Source organism: Mustela erminea, chromosome 13 (assembly GCF_009829155.1).
Source record: "Mustela erminea isolate mMusErm1 chromosome 13, mMusErm1.Pri, whole genome shotgun sequence".
NCBI lineage: Eukaryota > Metazoa > Chordata > Mammalia > Carnivora > Mustelidae > Mustela > Mustela erminea.
Window position 1 is genome coordinate 17,513,959 of NC_045626.1, and position 17,667 is coordinate 17,531,625.

Sequence of the window (17,667 nt, forward strand, 5' to 3'; positions counted from 1 at the left end):
GCATACAGCCAAATGGTCGGAGAAACTGGACTCCTCAGCATGATGTCTTACACGTAGTAAGCACTGAGCAAATGTTCGCTCCTGGGCCACACGTCATGGGCCAGAAGAAGTCAAGCAGCAGGTGGATAAAACAGACCAGGCGGGTGGAAATATTTTCCTTCTGTGGATGTAGCCTGACTGCCGGGTGCATCATCGCTCAGTGAGAAGGTCCTTTTCACTGAAATTTCCATTAGGTTCTGGGCTCCATCAACTGGGCATCTGCGGCGACAGAGAGGACTTGAGCCAGAAGTAAACTAGATCTCACCTTGCCAGCTTGACCTTTCCTAGTCATCAGGAAGGTCTGCAAGCATATCTTCCATGGGTACTTTCAGCACATCATGGGGGGCCCCAGTCTGCCCGGTAGCTAGTTGCAGGCCTGGAGACCACCGGCATGCCTGTCACCAAAGTAGCTAAGCCTGCAGTAGTGGGACCCTCATTTCAGTGTTGCAGAGTGAAGGCCACATAAGGGGACAGGTTGGAAGCCAGGGAGTCTCCAAGGCCAGCGCCGAAGCTCGAGAGGAAAGAAGGGAGGACCAGACACCCAGTAGGTGGAGTTCCTATCACTATGGGATGGCTGACAACTGCTATAACACAGGGGTGACAGGTCAACTCAGAAATCTACCTCCAGCGAGTCCTTAGCTGGCTCTGGACCCACTAGAAATGACAAAAAGAAACGAGTCTGGACCAGCTCAAGAAGCAACAGCTATAGCCACACCACAAAGGACCCCAGGATATTTTGCACATCAGGGAGGAGCCCATCTCCTGCTAATTCAGGTTTTGGGAGTAAGAGATCCACTAGGTTGGCTCCTTGTTGAGAAACTTTAAAGCCAGCCCTACCATAAAACAGTGGTCCCACCGTGAGGTGTAGAGGTGGGTGTTGTGTCTCAGGCTGTGGAGGGAGGAACATGGGAGACCACTGTGGAGATGGCAGAAGGTAGCCAGGGGCTGGGTTTCGGGAGCAAGGAAGCGGTAACCTTGGAGTCTCATTAAAAAGGAGACAGGGGCAAAAAGGCTCATTAAAAAGGAGTCTGTGGGGGTCCAGGCTCAGAGAAGACTTCCTGGAGACCATTCCAGCTTGCCTTTGTGAGGGTTAGATAAATATACAGGCCATCTCAAAGTGGAACACATCTTTTGTTGGAATCTCTGTCCCACAGCCTAGTGGTAACCTCACAGTGGATTGACTGTGTGATGTCACCATGGTGCAAGCTGAGATACCAATCTTGAAGTCAGACGACCCCCACCTCACCCTCCAGCTCTTTAGAGACAGTATTAGGGCGCCATCTTGCCTCAGGCCTTCCTGACTGGTTCTCCAATGCTGTAGCTAAGGTCATACCACCACCACCTCCTCCCTGTCCTCTTCCCACCCCCCAGCACCCCATGATGTCCCTGAATGTAGACTGGACTCCTGTCCCTTCAGGGGCAGTCAAGAGAAGTAGGAGGAGGCTGCAGCAAGAATTGTGGGCAACCAGAAGAGGAGAGTCATCACCCAGACTTTCTGCTTCTAAACAGATACCTGGAAAATATTCTTATGAATTCCAGAAGACAATCTGAGAATGTTTATACCAAAAGAATTTGTAATAGCAAGATGCTAGAAGCACCCCAAATATTCACCAACAGAAGAACTGATAACCTGTGGTATACACATGGTACTATAAGCCAGTGGCAGTAAAGAGCAGTTACCCACACTGGTGTTGATGAAACTCACATAGTGTTGAAGGTGGAAAAGCAATTCACAGAAGAATCCACGTGATATAGCTCAAACTGGCCTGAACAACTTATTTAGGGTGGGGAGGGTGCGTACTTGATAAACCTATACAGAAAAATAAGGGCATGATAAGCACAGATGTTAGGAATGTGGTTGGTGGTTAGGGTGGGAATGAGGAAGATGTGATCTCCCAGGAGATAGGAATTGTTCTACCAAACCCGTAGACAGTGTCTTCCAGTAACCGTGGAGAGAACTATCCCCAAGGAGAATCAGGTTAGGAAGAGCTAGTGTTGGTCAGTGGGGGAGGGGGGTGGTTAGGGAGAAGGGCTTAATGAGACACCTGTTGGGTGAGAAATGTTCCCCCCAGCATTAGAGATGCTGTGGACATTCTCAGGTTCCTGGGAATTTGGGTCTCTGCTGATTGAACGGACCGAGTCCGCTCAGCACTGCTGGTGTGATAATTAAGCGCGTGAGGTAGAGCAGAGGACATTGATCTGTGATCAGGTCCCAAGAGTGCTGAATTAGTCAGTGATGGCCTTTTCTTTGACTTATCCATTCACTCACTATTTAATGGGTTAGAAACTTTACAAACCAAGTACGTGAGTGTGAAAATAATAATTTGGTTTCATTTAGCTGTGACCTCCTGAGGCTCTGGGATTGTGTTTGGCTCGAGTTTAACGAGGATTATTCTTAGATCCCCAGTGTTCTATGGACAGTCGTCGGTCAAATGACAACATATCCACAAGTTTGCTGGGGCTCCTGTAACAAAGTGTCACCATCTGGGTGGCTTCAACAGCAGAAACTTAATTATCTCTGATCTGGAGCCTGCAAGTCTGCAATCAGGGTGTGAGCAGGGGTTGGTTCCTCCAGGGGCTGGAAGAGAAGGAAGGGTCTGTTCCAGGCCTCACCTGTTGGCTTGGAGGTGGGGGTGTTTTCCCTGTGACTTCACCACCTCGACCCACTGTGCATTCTGTGTGCAGATTTACTTTGTTTTAGAAGGCCATCAGTCCTGTTGGGTTGGGGGTGACTCTAATGACCTCATTTTAACTTGCTTACATCTGCAGTAACCAGAATTGGAAGTCAGGTCATCATATAATATAAAGGTTATGTTATCAGATTATATTCCGAGGCTTGGAGTGGGAGTTCAGACTTCAACATCTGAACCCAGGAAGGACAAAATTCAGCCCATACTCATATGCTAATTCTCTGCCCAATGGGATTTTTCTCTTTCTTTTTAAAAGATTGTACATGGCAAGTCAAAGCAAACGATCGAAGCTTCCATGAACAACCTCACTTCATGAACACAAGGTTCTTTTGTATTAAGGAGAGCAAGTACTCGGTAAGTTGATTTTAACTTTCTAAAAACTCTTTACTAAAAGCCAGTGTCCTCCAGTGGCCCCTGTGCTTACCGGCTTCATGAGACATCTGCCTTCCAGGTCATCCCTGGCCCTGGGCCATTGGTCATCATTGTCCGTTCTATAGAGTATCATGATCATTCATCACACTCAGTTTTATAAAGGTGAATAGGAGTGGCTGGACACAGACCAAAACAAAATTAAGTAGACTGGAATCTTCCCTATGTGCACAGAGCTCTCTTAATGTTTTATATAAGAATTTATAATAATGTCACAGAAGCCTTGTGTTTGAAAGTAATAGGAATTTGAAAGGAATCTTGGTAACTTCTCTCCCACTTCTCTGCCTGTGATAGACTTAGAGAGTTTGAAGATATTTTCACCTCCGATAATCCTGATTACCTTTAAAATAGGATATCACCTGTCAAGTGTATGCTTACATGTTGTAATACGTCTTTCAGCTCTCTAGGACAGCTGTAACAGAAACACAAACGGGTTAGCTTAAGACAACAGAAATTCGTTCTCTTACAGTTTGGGGAGCCAGAAGTCCAAAATCACAGTGTCTGCAGGGTTGGTGCCTTCTAGAAGGCATGAGGGAAGGTCTGTTCCAAGTTTCTCCCCTAGCTTCTGGAGGTGGCTGACAATCCTTGGCGCCCCCTAACTTGTAGACACATCCCTTCAATCTCTGGCTTCATCTTCACATGGCCTTGCCCCTGTGTGTCCCCATGTCTGTGTCTGGCTGTCCTTGTCTTCTAAAGATGGCAGTTGTCAGATCAGGACCCACCTTAATCCAGTGTGACATCGCTGGAACATGATCCCATCTGCAAAGACCCCGTTCCCAAATAAGATGACAGTCATGGGTCCTACGATTAGGATCGAGCATATCTTTTGGGGGCACACAGTTCAGCGCATAGTAGCCTTCATCCCTCCTTAAGTAAAAGAGTGTCCCTCCTCCAGCTTTGTGGTCCACGCGGACATCTCGCTTTGCTCCATTTTCTTTTTTTTTTTTTTTTTTTTTTTTTTTTGAAGATTTTATTTATTTGACAGACAGAGACCACAAGTGGGCAGAGAGGCAGGCAGAGAGAGGAGGAAGCAGGATCTCCGCTGAGCAGAGAGCCCGATGCGGGGCTCGATCCCAGGACCCTGGGACCTTGACCTGAACCGAAGGCAGAGGCCTCAACCCACCGAGCCACCCAGGCACCCCTTTGCTCCATTTTCTAAGAGGCTCTGAGGAGTCGAGGAATCTGCCAGCAGCGTCTACTTGTTCCCCAGCCAGATTTGCCATGGAGATCCTTTGAGGGCAAATGTCTACTTCTTGTTACTGTCTCTAACCTGAGCCTCCAAGGAGTCAAGGAGGCCCTGTTTTGAATAAAAGGCATAAAGGAAATCTCAGTGTCTTTCTGGCCAATATCCTGTGTCACCATAGGCCATCAGGCTTTAGGGATTTTTGCAGGTGTGTTTACACTGGGGCAAATGTGTGACTTCACGTAGAGTGACTTTCTTTTTTTTTCTCCCCAACAGAATAATGCAATTAAAACATACAAGTATAATGCGTTTTCCTTTCTACCGATGAATTTGTTTGAGCAGTTTAAGAGAGCAGCCAATTTCTATTTCCTGATCCTTCTTATCTTACAGGTAATGACCTTCGACGTCTTAAATCTGTTTTGAATTGTGATGACTCAGTAACACTGAAACTGTGGACATGTATAATCTTGAAAGTAGTGTAGTTAGTTACGTTAGTGTAACACTAATGTAAAGGAATAGTGCCTCATGCAGAACCAGCGCGACAGTGTTCCATGAACAGGGAAAGGAAGCAAGTGGAGATATTTTAATTGTATATTTTTTTAAAATTCCATTTCATCCTTTTTTTTTTTTTTGAAAGATTTTATTTATTTATTTGACAGAGATCACAGGTAGGCAGAGAGGCAGGCAGAGAGAGAGGAGGAAGCAGGCTCCCTGCGGAGCAGAGAGCCCGATGTGGGGCTCGATCCCAGGACCCTGGGATCACGACCTGAGCCGAAGGCAGAGACTTTAACCCACTGAGCCACCAGGCGCCCCTAAAATTCCATTTCATCCTGATGTGAGTGTTAAAACTGGTTTCCCCAAAGTGACCACAGTTAAAACCTTCACTTTGTAAAATTATTTGTACCTTAAAATTCTGGTTTTCTGTGTGCTTGCTAGCCCTTTGTTTTCTCTTCAGATGCTTGATTTCCTCAAGAATATTAATTTGTGTTAATATTTGAGTCATAAATCTCAATAAATTATTTTTGCAAGCTGCTTTTACGTGGACAAAAGGCCTGTTCTTTTCCTGAGTCTTTGTCCCCATTGTTGCAAAGGATTCCCTTACCTGGAGGGTGTTAATTTTCCCTGTGTAGTAACTGTTGTTAGAGTCTGAGAACTTTACACCCTCTCGTTGCCAGACTGTTGACCTTTAGCCCCTGATGTGCAGGCTACGAAGGGCAGCATAGCCACTTGGTGTTACCAGCTTTTTTACAACCAGAACTGGATTTAGAAAACGGTCTCATCTGCTGGGATTCCCTCCGGAAGGCTTCATGAGATGGGAGTGTGTGTGTGCCCAGGTCGGGATGGAGGGCGCGGGGAGTGGCGAGGAAACCCGAGGGAGAAACAGAGACCCGACAGATGCGGTAGAATATGAAACCTCCAGGCTTGAGAGTACAGAACGGTCCTGTTATCAGGAGGGACCTTTGAAATAGGCCCGTGTGGAGACAAACACTAAAATTGGAAGGCTCTGCTTTGTGATAAGTGAGCTGTCCTTCCCTGCCCGCCTGCCTTCGAACAAGGAAGAGGGGAATTACCCACAGTAAGAATAATGCGGCAAGTGAGCTTTCTCTCTTCCAGCCCACCCCTAATCATCTTCTCAGAGCAATTTAAATTGGAATAAATTATAGCCAGTTGCTTGCCTTGTTACTTTACTTAATTCTTCTCTGTGATGCGAGGGCTATCATAACCTCCCATTTTGCAGAGAAACTGCAGCCTTGGCAGGTACAGGAACTTGCTCCAAATCCCAAAGCCCTGAGTGAGAGAGCAAGACAGGATTTGGATCCAGTAATTTCTCTGCAGAGATTGTCCTTTTAAGCACTACGTTATGTGGTCTGAGGATCCATAATGGATTACAAGAGATCTTTACTAAACTTGCCTCCCAATCTTTTGTTCCACCTTGAAGCCTGTCTTCAAGGGGACCAGGCCTCCTGGGAGGGCAGCCCCTTTCTCGGCTGGACCAGTAGCGGTGACCACCAAAGATGCCCAGAGCAATAATGAGCTTTTAGCCCCTCCCTAATGCGTCCTGACCTCCATCCTGAGACCCTCAGAGACCACTGGCTGGGCAACCAGCAGTGGAGAGCCTGTTCTCTGCATTGTCCTCCGGGATCTGTTCCTGGAGGTCAGAAGCTGGAGAGGGCAGCAGGAAGAAGGTTGGCTGGAGGCTCAGATGCCTTGCCTTTCCTCCAGGCTCTGCAGGGCGTAGACTCGAGTGTCGGGGGAAGTTGGAGTTAGCAGTCACCTGTAGAGGCCATGCTTCCATGGGCACACGTCTTCCTTGTGTTTCTGGCAGGCAATACCTGAAATCTCGACCCTGGCATGGTACACCACCCTGTTCCCCTTACTCGTGGTGTTGGGCATCACGGCCATCAAGGACCTGGTAGACGACGTGGTAAGGATTGCTCGTGCGGCTTTCTCCTCGCCGAGGCGGCATCGGTACCTTCTATTTTGAGATGATTAAAATAATCTTTTGCCTTCTGTCTTGTAAAGGCTCGCCATAAAATGGATAACGAAATCAATAATAGGACGTGTGAAGTCATTAAGGATGGCAGGTACTGTGCCTTCCTTTGTTTGTTACTTAGTTACAGGGGTAGAGTGGGTCACTGTGCTCAGAAATGTGCTTAGAGACAACCCTTCTGACCTTAGAAGGCTGTCAGCACAGCGGCCGTTTCCCTTGAAGGGTCTCTGTTAATTTACTAAGACTTGGTCTCCTCCTCGAGACCCAGAGGCTATAGCCAAGTTGGGTTACGGGCCCTACGGTAACAGCACTGTTGTGTTTATTTATTTTTTTTAACTTTGATTTATTATTTGAGAGGGTGAAAGATTGAGCAGGGGGAGGGGCAGAGGGAGAAGCAGGTTCCCCGCTGAGCCGGGAGCCCAATGCAGGACTTGATCCCAGGACCCCGGGGATCATGACCTGAGCCGAAGGCAGACCCTGAACTGACGGAGCCACCCAGGCGCCCCAGCACTGTTGACACTGTTTACTCCTTCAGCCTGGAGTTCCCGTCTTTGCCGTTCCCAAACCGATGTGTTCAAGATTCTGCCCAAATACCTTGACACCTTTCCTGATTCTCCATCTCAAGGGATTTCTCCCTTCTCTGCACTTTGAGGGCATTTTGCTTTGCTCTTTCTTCTCATGGCCTGACTTTCATTAGGGTTATTGGTGTCGGCGTCTCAGTTGTCCCGAACTCTAGGTTTCTCAAAGAGACTGTCCTGATGGTATTCGGTTAGGGTTTTGTGGGGTTTTTTGTTTGCTTGTTTGTTTTGGTCCCTCAGAGCCTCCGACACACCGACAGTGCTCCATAAATGTTAAATAACCATTGTCAGCTGTGACCGAGGTGCCAACTCACAGACCAGGAATGAGCTGTTTTCTGCGCAGCGCCTGGAGGCAGAACCACAAGTCAGGGGCTAAAAATAGTGACTGAGAGGGGGCGCCTGGGTGGCTCAGTGGGTTAAAATAGTGACTGAGAAGATGCCAAATCCCTGTGCTGTACCCCGGAAACTAGGATATTCTAGATCAATCACACTTCAGTGAAAAAGAAAAAAAATAGTGTGAAGGCCCAATTCAAAGACTCTTTTAGATGTCGACCCTGAGAAAAAGAAGGTGACTAAGACGCACAGTTCCACTGTGTCTAATTTGCATACAGACGCTGTCAGTCTGTTTGGATGGCTTTTTTTCCTGCCCCGATAAGTGGATTCTGTTCTGTAGGTTTCTTTTCAAATCACTTAGCGAGTCAGGGAGAGCGGTAACATTCACAGCCAGCCCCCACAACCCTGGTGATAGGCCACAGCCTGGTTAACTCCATTGATAAAGAGTAGTTCGAGTGGCCTTGAATTTGGGGTCGGGTGCATATCTGATGGGGCTGTTGCCCCAGCTCCCCCTGGACTAGGGTCAAGCCTGTGCGGAGACTCGGACCTTGTCAGGAGGGTAGGGGACCTCCCAAGGGGAAACCAGATGTCACAGTGGAAGGGTTCAACTGAATTGCCTCTCATACACCTAGAAAGCTGTGGGAAGAATGTTCTTAACTTGTTCATTTATAATTTGACACTCATATGCCAATTCTAATTTACAGTTTTCCAGATACTGACATGTAAACTAACTACCACTTCATTTCTTGACAGATGAGCCACGTTTTTCTTTTTGATGCTAAGATTAAGAATTGTTTATTAAATTCTAATAAAATTGGTGAAACTGGTGTATAGGCATATATTTAAGATGTATTTTAAGTTGAAAAAAAAATACCCATTCTCAACTCCAGCTCTCTTGTATCCATGAATTAATGGGAGGACACACATAATAATTGGATTTGTGCCTCCAAAGAAAGTAAGATTATTAGTTGTGATAAATTCACAGTATCTATCAGGGATACCTTTTGTCTAGATGAACGTCTTTAAAACAGACTACTTGTTTAAAGAGGTTTAAAAAAGATGTTGACTTGTGAGATATTTAAAGGGTATTTCCTATGGAATTTAAGACTGAAAATAGCCCCGGGACCACCTGAGACCTGCGTCCTGAGCAGGTGGTGGACAGCCCAGAGGAAAGAGAGCAGGAGAGGTAGGAGCACACAGGACCTGAGCAAAAACAAAGGCGGTGCCCGGAATCCCTCCTTGCTGCACATTTAAGTACCCCCTCTAGCCTTCACTATGTGACCTAGGAAGGAACAGGTCACAGAGGTCCCCATCACCACCACTTCCTTTAGAGGAGACTGTGATTCCCGCAACCACTCAATGTGGTTTCATCATTCAGTGGCTGTCCTTTTAGGAAAACCCTTTCTCTGTGATAGTCCCGCTTTCCCTGGAATGGTTGGCTTCTAGAAAGAATAATTCCAAATCTTTTGCCAGTAACTTTGAAAAAGCCAATAAACTATCATTATTTTTAACATTTAGATTCAAAGTTGCCAAGTGGAAAGAGATTCAAGTTGGAGATGTCATTCGCCTGAAAAAAAATGATTTTATTCCCGTAAGTGAATAAACCCTGCATGCCTCGTGTGTTGACCTCCCAGCCGCTCTGGCTCAGTTTTGTCTTGGGGGTCTTTGTGTGATCGGTGTGTTTTGTTCTGAGCAGGCTGACATCCTGCTGCTGTCCAGCTCGGAGCCCAACAGCCTCTGCTATGTTGAAACAGCCGAACTGGACGGGTAAGTGGGTCTTCACTGGGTCTGTTCTGAGGCCAGCAGTTGAGGGCACATTCATTCCACTGAAAATTGCATCATGAAAAGGAGCCTGAGGTCTGGCCCTGCCCCCAGCACTTGCTGGGTACCCAACAGTGTCCCCAGCAGACCAGCCTCTCTTTTTCCCAATTCCATTTGTAAAGTGGGGATTTCAAGCCTGCTCACCCCCAACTTTGAGGGAACGTAGAAGCATGGATGCCTGAGCCCTTCGTACACACCTGAGCAGTGTCGAGATGTCGAGATGCATACGAATGACTGTCGCTATAATCTGTTTTAGAAAAAAACAGATTCTTAGGAGTATCTGTCAGTAGGCACTTCTGGATTTTCCCTTCGTTGGTTCTGGTCACTCCACTGCCACTGCTTTTGACCAGTTTGGAATGCGTTACTTGAGTGCCTACTGTGTTGCCTTAGCGTTATGTATTAGCTCATTTAGTCTCCTCAGCAACCCTATGAGACAAGTATTGGCCCCACCTCGATGTTGCCCATGAGGAAAGGTGGGCACAAGGATCTGAGGTAGCCTGCCCAAGGTCACACAGCGAGTGGCCGGGTTGGGACGGTGCTCCCCTGTGCTGGTTCTCCAAGCTAGTGTCGGCACTTCCCTCTCTGAGGTGAGCACCTTACCTCACACCCTAGATACCCGTAAGTTCTCTGTGGAGAGCTGAAGTCCTCTCAGAGTCATCAGGTCTGTCTTTGCTCTGTAAGTTAGTCAGCTGATCAGTCTTCCCTATAAAAGAGCCATTATCCCCATGAGTGAGAGCCTCTAAAACTTTTCAAAGGTAGCAAATCCCAACAGGCCCTGTCAGAACAGACAGAACGGGAAGGTTGAGGGCCGCAGGTCAGCATCTGAATATATGGGAACCCCAGAGTCCATGTTTGGGGAGCCCACAAAAGGACGTCCAGCGCCCACATGCCCAGCCTGACTCTCCTTTTTCCAGAGCGTGCGCCTTCCTTGCTCTGTGGGTGGGAAATGCCACGTGCTGGGGGGTAAGGCTCCCACCTCCGCTCCTACATAGAATTCTCTTTCAGAGATACGGGATCCAGTTATTCTCTCTGGAAATAATAGGTTGACAGAGTCTAAACACTTTCTGTAACAAATACATCTTATAGAATCATCTTAGTGTGATTAAATATTAGAAGCTAAGTTTTGTTGTTGTTTTTTTTAAAGATTTTATTTGTTTCTTTAAGGGAGAGAGCCTGAGCAAGGGGAGGGGGAAGGTGTCAGAGGAGAGAGAGAATCTCGAGTAGACTTTGTGGTGAGCACAGAGCCCAATGCAGGGCTTGATCCCATGACCCTGAGATCACAACCTGGGCTGAAACCAAGAGTCTGATGCTCAGGCGACTAAACCTCCTCGGCACCCCAGGAACTAAGTTTTTAAATAGCAGTTTGATGGGGTGCCTGGGTGGCTCAGTGGGTTAAAGCTTCTGCCTTCGGCTCAGGTCATGATCCCAAGGTCCTGGGATGGAGCCCCACATTGGGCTTTCTGCTCAGCAGGGAGCCTGCTTCCCCCTCTTTCTCTGCCTGCCTCTCTGCCTACTTGTGATCTCTGTCAAATAAATAAATAAAATCTTTTAAAAATAATAATAAATAGCAGTTTGATAGTCTAGGCGGGTGGCGAAAGCGACCTTAGTAAGGAGGACAGGAAGCATGTGGGTGCCTCTGTCCCAACCATATTGGCCCATAAAAACAAACAGTGAAGGGGACCAACATTGCCCAAGTCATTGCCAAGGAAGTTTTTCTGTTGTTCTGGAAATAACCTCACTAAATCCAAAGTTCCAAGGCAAACAGAGTTTGAAAATCGGAAAAGCTAATGACATAGCTTTTGCTTCCAGGTATACCTAATGTTATTTAGTAGCATTTTTCATATATTTCCTCTCCAGGCTTCAAATTTTACTCATTTTATTTTCTTTTCCTCTCCTTTTAGAGAAACCAATCTAAAGTTCAAAATGGCACTTGAAATCACACACCAATACCTCCAAAGAGAAAATTCATTGACAGCATTTGATGGTTTGTGCAAACATGTCTGTCTCTGTTTTAAATTTTAGTTGCTCAACTCAGTCCAGTTAATTAAAATTAAAACCACAAGCTCTTTCGTATGTGAGTACTTACGTGAATCATATTTTTCTAAAGGTTTTATTGAATGTGAAGAACCCAATAATCGACTAGATAAGTTTACAGGAACACTGTTTTGGAGAAACACAAGTTTTCCTCTGGATGCAGACAAAATTTTGTTACGTGGGTGTGTCATTAGGAACACGGATTTCTGCCATGGATTGGTCATTTTTGCAGGTAATTTCGGAGTTTCTTGGGAAATTGATCTGATACGTGCTTTTAAGTCTTAAAGAGGGGATTGTTTTTTCTGTTCATTGTCCGTCAAAACTGAAGAAAGAGTAGTTTTATTGATGTGGCTGTGAATTGATTTTCCCAAGTATTGATCATATTGAATTTTCTGCTTTTAGGTGCTGACACGAAAATAATGAAGAATAGTGGGAAAACCAGATTTAAAAGAACTAAAATTGATTACCTGATGAACTACATGGTTTATACGGTACTTATTTTCTAGTTCAGTAGATGAGAGCCTAGACTGCTGTCTTTTGCTGTAATGCTGTTTTAGCCTATTTTATTTTATTTTATTTGACAGAGAAAGATCACAAGTAGGCAGAGAGGCAGGCAGAGAGAGCGGGGGAAGCAGGCTCCCCTCTGAGCAGAGAGCCTGATTCGGGGCTCGGTCCCAGGACCCTGGGATCATGACCGGAGCCGAAGGCAGAGGCTTTAACCCACTGAGCCACCCAGGTGCCCCTGTTTTAGGCTTTTCTTTTTCTTTTTTTTTTTTTAAAGATTCATTTATTTATTTGACAGACAGAGATCACAAGTAGGCAGAGAGGCAGGCAGAGAGAGAGGGGGAAGCAGGCTTCCTGCTGAGCAGAGAGGCTGATCCGGGGCTCGATCCCAGGACTCTGGGATCATGACCTGAGCCGAAGGCAGAGGCTTTAACCCACTGAGCCACCCAGGTGCCCCCAGGCTTTTCTTAATGCAGAGAAATCTTACCTCTGCGAGCCAAGGAGAAGAACGCATGCGGTGTTCCAAGGCTAGGTGGGAGAGAGAGGACTCGCTTACTTTTTTCTCAGAAATGCCATACCTCCTATAGGAGAATCCTTTTGGGAATTGAAATTCCAGTTGTAGGAGCCTCTGATTGAGCGTCTTTTAACTAGAGTGACCAGGGAGCCCAAGATAAGTTCATGGGACTGGGCTCCTTGAGTCAATGTAGGGCTGATTTTACTGCTATGAGTTTCCCCAAGGGGTAGTTCTTGTAAACGCAAACTTTCCCCCATCACATACACTGTATAAGTCTACATAAAAGGCAAGGCTAAGTATAAGGTGTGTTGAGGGGTCCCCAAGAACACCCCTGGCTTTGGTGGTTCACTAGGAGGATTCATAGACTAGAGCAGCTAGTTCTCCTCATAGCTATGACTTACTGTAACTTACTGCAAAGCAAGATCAGCAAAGACAAAAGGCCCATGAGGCAGAGTCTGGAGGAAGCCAGGTGGCAGCTTCCAAGAGTCGCTCCCAGTAGGCTCACATGGCAAGACACATTTAATTCCCTGAGCAACAGTTTCTGACAGGCCGTGTGAGATGTCCGTACCAGGGAAGGTCTGTGCCTGGGGTTTTATTGGGATCTGCTCACATAGGCACCTTCGGCCAGGCGGGTACCAAAATTCCAGATTCCCTGGAAGAACGCAGGTGGTCGACATAAACCATATTGTTTTACAGTTAGGCACAAAGAGCCATTCTCACCAGGAAATAAGGGAAAAGGAAACCCTTCCATCTAAGTTCCCAGATGTCAGCCAAAGGCAAACCTTGCAAAGTCATTTAAGGATAGCATCTCAGGCCTGGCTCCAAATATTAGGCAATCCTCTGATTTCCCAGTGAAAATTCACTTTCTTGCAAGTATTTAGGTTAATTTGAATTCATAAGGTTTTGGGGGAATTCTAAAACTTACAGTACTTTACATATACATGTTCAAAGTCATATAAAAGTAATACACTGATTTGAGAATTCTTTTTTTCTCTGATCCGGCATTTCATGAAAACTTTGAACTTTTCAAGTGCATCTTCAGCATCATTGTCCTGGTTATGGCCAAACGACTCACAATGAGTTCTCTCCTGCTGAGCCACGTGGTTTTGAGATAGAGCACTATTGGAATCTGTGTCCAGAAATTGTATTCCTACCCATAAATACCAGATACCGTGAGGACAGTGGACTTTTGCATTCACTCCCTAAGTGTATCCTCATAATTTCCCCAACAGGATATACTTACGGTACCACTTTTCAAGTGACCTTAAACTTGAAGTGATAATTAAATCTTTAGGAATCATTACCCAAATCTGGATGAAATTCTCTTAACTTAAAAAACTTATTCCTTCAGATATTTTCTCTAAGCGTCCCAAGTCAGCATTGTTTGAAATTATTTCATGTAAGGTACCTTCCCCAAGCAGTACGATATTATTCAAACTGAAGGCCATGGATTGAATGCCCTACAGGCATTAAAGGACGATTAAGGATTTGAACATAAGACACCACTTTCTCTTTTGAACCGTAGCTTTGGGGACAAAACTGTGCCTATATGTGTGACGTAGGATAAATTCGTCAATCACAGAACTCAGATGGGCTTTCAAAGCATCCTGGTGGCGTTGTTTTCCCTTTAAGTGTGTTGTTTTTGCTGACTACTAAATTATTAACAAGCGAGGTATTCAGTAAGATTAGTTAGTACCTGTGACATTCTGGGAGTTTGCAGTCTGTCTTCCAAATACACTTCAGTGTTTCGTGTCTTCTAGATCTTTGTTGTTCTCATCCTGGTTTCTGCTGGTCTTGCCATTGGCCATGCTTACTGGGAAGCTCAAGTTGGCAACTATTCTTGGTACCTCTATGATGGAGAAGACTATACACCCTCCTACCGTGGATTCCTAAATTTCTGGGGCTACATCATCATTCTAAACACCATGGTGCCCATCTCTCTCTATGTCAGGTAAGGCTGTCCTCTCGTGGGCCTCCTGCTTTAAGGGAAGCGTGAGCACATTTTCCCAACTTCGCACCTTCAGTTCCATCAGTAATTGTTGGTCTTTGAGGCCGTAAGGAACAAGTAAGAAGATAACCTTCATTTCAGGATTGGAGGTAATAGGGGGAAAGGAAGTCAACACGGGAGTGTCTGGTCCGTACCAGGCACAGCACCTCGTGTCTTGCCCACTTTGCAGATGAGACCACCAGAGTCCAGAAGTCACTCCTTGGTAAGATTCCTTCTCCGTGGACTTCAGAGCCCAACCTTCAGAAAGGGCCTTGGGAGAAGGTGGAGATTTCTAGGGTCGTGGGAAAACTTAGTTGTTTTCCTTTTCAGGAGCCTTCCTAATCTCTTAGCTGGGTCTTCTTTATTACCGCCTGGCACATCCCTTGCTTATAAAATGCTTCCTGGCCGCTACTTTCCGTTGGGAATGCCCCTCTCCGCGCCCTGAGTCCGCCTCTCAGAGTGCTCTGTTTCTCATCTCAATCTCAACCACAATAGAGGAGTCAAGGTTCTGTCTCTGACAGTGGTGATCACCTTGCTTGGTGAGATTCCTTCCTTGTTCACTTGTTTCCTTCTTCAATCTCAAGGCCTGCTGTCATTCAGCTGTTGGATTTTAGACCCCCTGGATGGGGAGTTGTGTGCTGGAATATACCCAGGAGCCAGAATCTCCTCTGAGTTCCAATTAAGTAACAGCCCAGAGACATACAGGATCACATATACTTCTGTAATTAGAAGCGCTTGTTTTATTTTAATTTTATTACATGTGCATTTGTTTGATTTGTAATTTTATTATGTGTAGTTACTGCTGCTCTCTCTCCATGGAGCAGAGCCCTGGGGAGCCATGTGTTTGCAGTCACTTAAACAACAACAAAAAACTGAGATGAGTTTTACCTTTGTTGAGGGAGCTACTAAATAGATGATTTTGTTTAAAACTGTGCGTTATAAAATAAACTGTGTGTCAGTTTCAGTTTTTAAAAAATCATGTCGTGATTAATGTGATTTCCTTATTTCTCTTGGAAATAAAGGCCCTTCTAGATCTGATAAGTCGGATCAGGTCATTCTGCTTTGTTTTCTACCCTATGGTAGTTTTCCATCACCTTCAGGATAAACTCATTACTGAGGCCACGCTGTGACGCACAAGGCCCAGTGTGGTCTGTCGCGCTCCTCCTCCCCCTCATCACCTCTTGCACCTTGCCCCCTCCTTAGGCTCCCTCAACTCCAGCCCCCTTGTTACTCCTCAGGGTGGTGCCAGTACCTGCCACAGACCCTTTGCACCTGCTCTGGTCCTCGCCTGGCATGTTTTCGCCTCTGACCTACATGGTTGCTCTTTCATTTCCTTCAGGCCTCTGCTTGGACATCCCCTTAGCACGCTGGCCTTTTCGGACCCACTCCAGCTTAGAAGTCACTTCCGTTCCCTGTTGCTCTCCATCTTCCCTTTACCCTGCTTTGATGTTCTGTGGGGGAATTTTCACCACATGCTGTATTTACAGGTTTCTGTATTTGTCCCCAGTAGAAGGTAACCTCCTTAAAGACAGGGATTTTGTCTGTTCTGTTTCCTTAATGTGGCCTCCTGTACCTAGAATGGTGTCTGTACATAGAGGGCACTCAGGAAATACTTACAGGGTGAGAGAAGGAGTTCTTTTTCCATCTCTTTAATTTATTATAAGACCTCTTTTGCCCATTCAACCTTGGCTGAACATGTAAACAGCTTCCTTAGAACTGTGATATATTTAATCCCTTAGAGTTTTAAAATTGAGATGATTCTTCTAGAGTATCTATTTGGGACATTCTTTATCTCCTTAAAAATTTAGGGGGAAAAAAAAAAAAACCCTGGTTTTTCACAGTGTGGTATCACAGTGTAGGAGGAGTTAATTGCCAAGAGCCCTAGGGCCTACTTGTGAGCACACAGGGTCTGTAACCTCGTGGACCCTCCCCTCCAGCTGGGGGCAGAGGTGAGCATAGCCATGTCCATCATCACCAGGTGCTATGGGAATGAGAAGAGGGATTGCTACATTGTCACCATGTCGCCAGTCCCACAGGGTACTGGGGTCAGACATACTCAGGATTGCGTGAGAAATCAAGGCTGGAGAAAGATGTGTCTGGTCAGGAGAACCCGGAGGATGGGCGCATGGACCCTGCAGGGCTCATGGGCAGTCCGTTCCCATGCACACGAGTGTAGATGAAGCCCGCTCCGTGCCTCTCAGATCTGAGAGCGCCATCCAGAGTAACCTTGCGTCTTGTCTTCCCAGTGTGGAAGTGATCCGGCTTGGACAGAGTTACTTCATAAACTGGGACCTGCAGATGTACTATCCAGAGAAGGACACGCCTGCAAAGGCCAGAACCACCACGCTGAACGAGCAGCTCGGCCAGATCCATTACATTTTTTCAGACAAGACAGGGACACTCACGCAAAACATCATGACCTTTAAGAAGTGCTGCATCAATGGGCAAATCTATGGTGAGTGGAAGCCATCGCTCAGTCCCCCGGGGTCCGTGTGACCAGGACCCGCCTTCCCAGAATTGTCGGTGTCCTCCCCGATCCCAGCCCTAGTGGCCATTCTGGGCTGAGTTCTGAGGTGGCTTCTCTGGTGGCCTCAGGAACACATGCATGGGAGAGGTCAGCAGTCAGAAGGAGGCACACGTGCCTCAAAATATTAAACATAAAGGTACCGTGTGATCCAACAATTCCACTTCTTGGTGTGAACCCCAAAGAACCAAAAACAGGGATGGGGAGAGAGATTTGCTCAAGCATGTTCTTGCCAGCATTATTCACAATAGCTAAAGTGTGGAAGCAACCCAAGTGTCCCTCAGGAGATGAGTGGATAAAATGTGGGGTGCACATACACCCGGAATATTAGTCAGCTTTGAAAAGGAAAACATTCTGCCAGATGCTGCACCATGGGTGAACTTGGAAGACACCATGCTCAGTGAAAGAAGCCAGTCACAAAGGACACACATTTACACAGACGGGAAGTGGAATGGGTTGTTGCCAGGGGGTGGGGGGAGGGGAGGGTGGGCAGTTACTGTTTAATGAGTACCGAGTTTCAGCCTTACCAGATAAGTGAGC

At 46.3% G+C, this 17,667-nt stretch overlaps 1 protein-coding gene across 1 annotated transcript in view; it reads left to right on the forward strand.

Annotated features, from left to right (window-relative positions):
- Positions 1 to 17,667, forward strand: part of ATP8B1 (ATPase phospholipid transporting 8B1) — a 122,870-nt gene that overhangs the window by 74,819 nt on the left and 30,384 nt on the right. Inside the window, exons 3-13 of the mRNA XM_032309129.1 lie at positions 2,986 to 3,083; positions 4,618 to 4,731; positions 6,668 to 6,766; positions 6,865 to 6,926; positions 9,262 to 9,334; positions 9,440 to 9,510; positions 11,466 to 11,548; positions 11,672 to 11,830; positions 12,001 to 12,089; positions 14,377 to 14,567; positions 16,850 to 17,058. Of these exons, the coding sequence (XP_032165020.1) occupies positions 2,986 to 3,083; positions 4,618 to 4,731; positions 6,668 to 6,766; positions 6,865 to 6,926; positions 9,262 to 9,334; positions 9,440 to 9,510; positions 11,466 to 11,548; positions 11,672 to 11,830; positions 12,001 to 12,089; positions 14,377 to 14,567; positions 16,850 to 17,058 (1,248 nt within the window). The remainder of the gene's footprint in view (positions 1 to 2,985; positions 3,084 to 4,617; positions 4,732 to 6,667; positions 6,767 to 6,864; positions 6,927 to 9,261; positions 9,335 to 9,439; positions 9,511 to 11,465; positions 11,549 to 11,671; positions 11,831 to 12,000; positions 12,090 to 14,376; positions 14,568 to 16,849; positions 17,059 to 17,667) is intronic.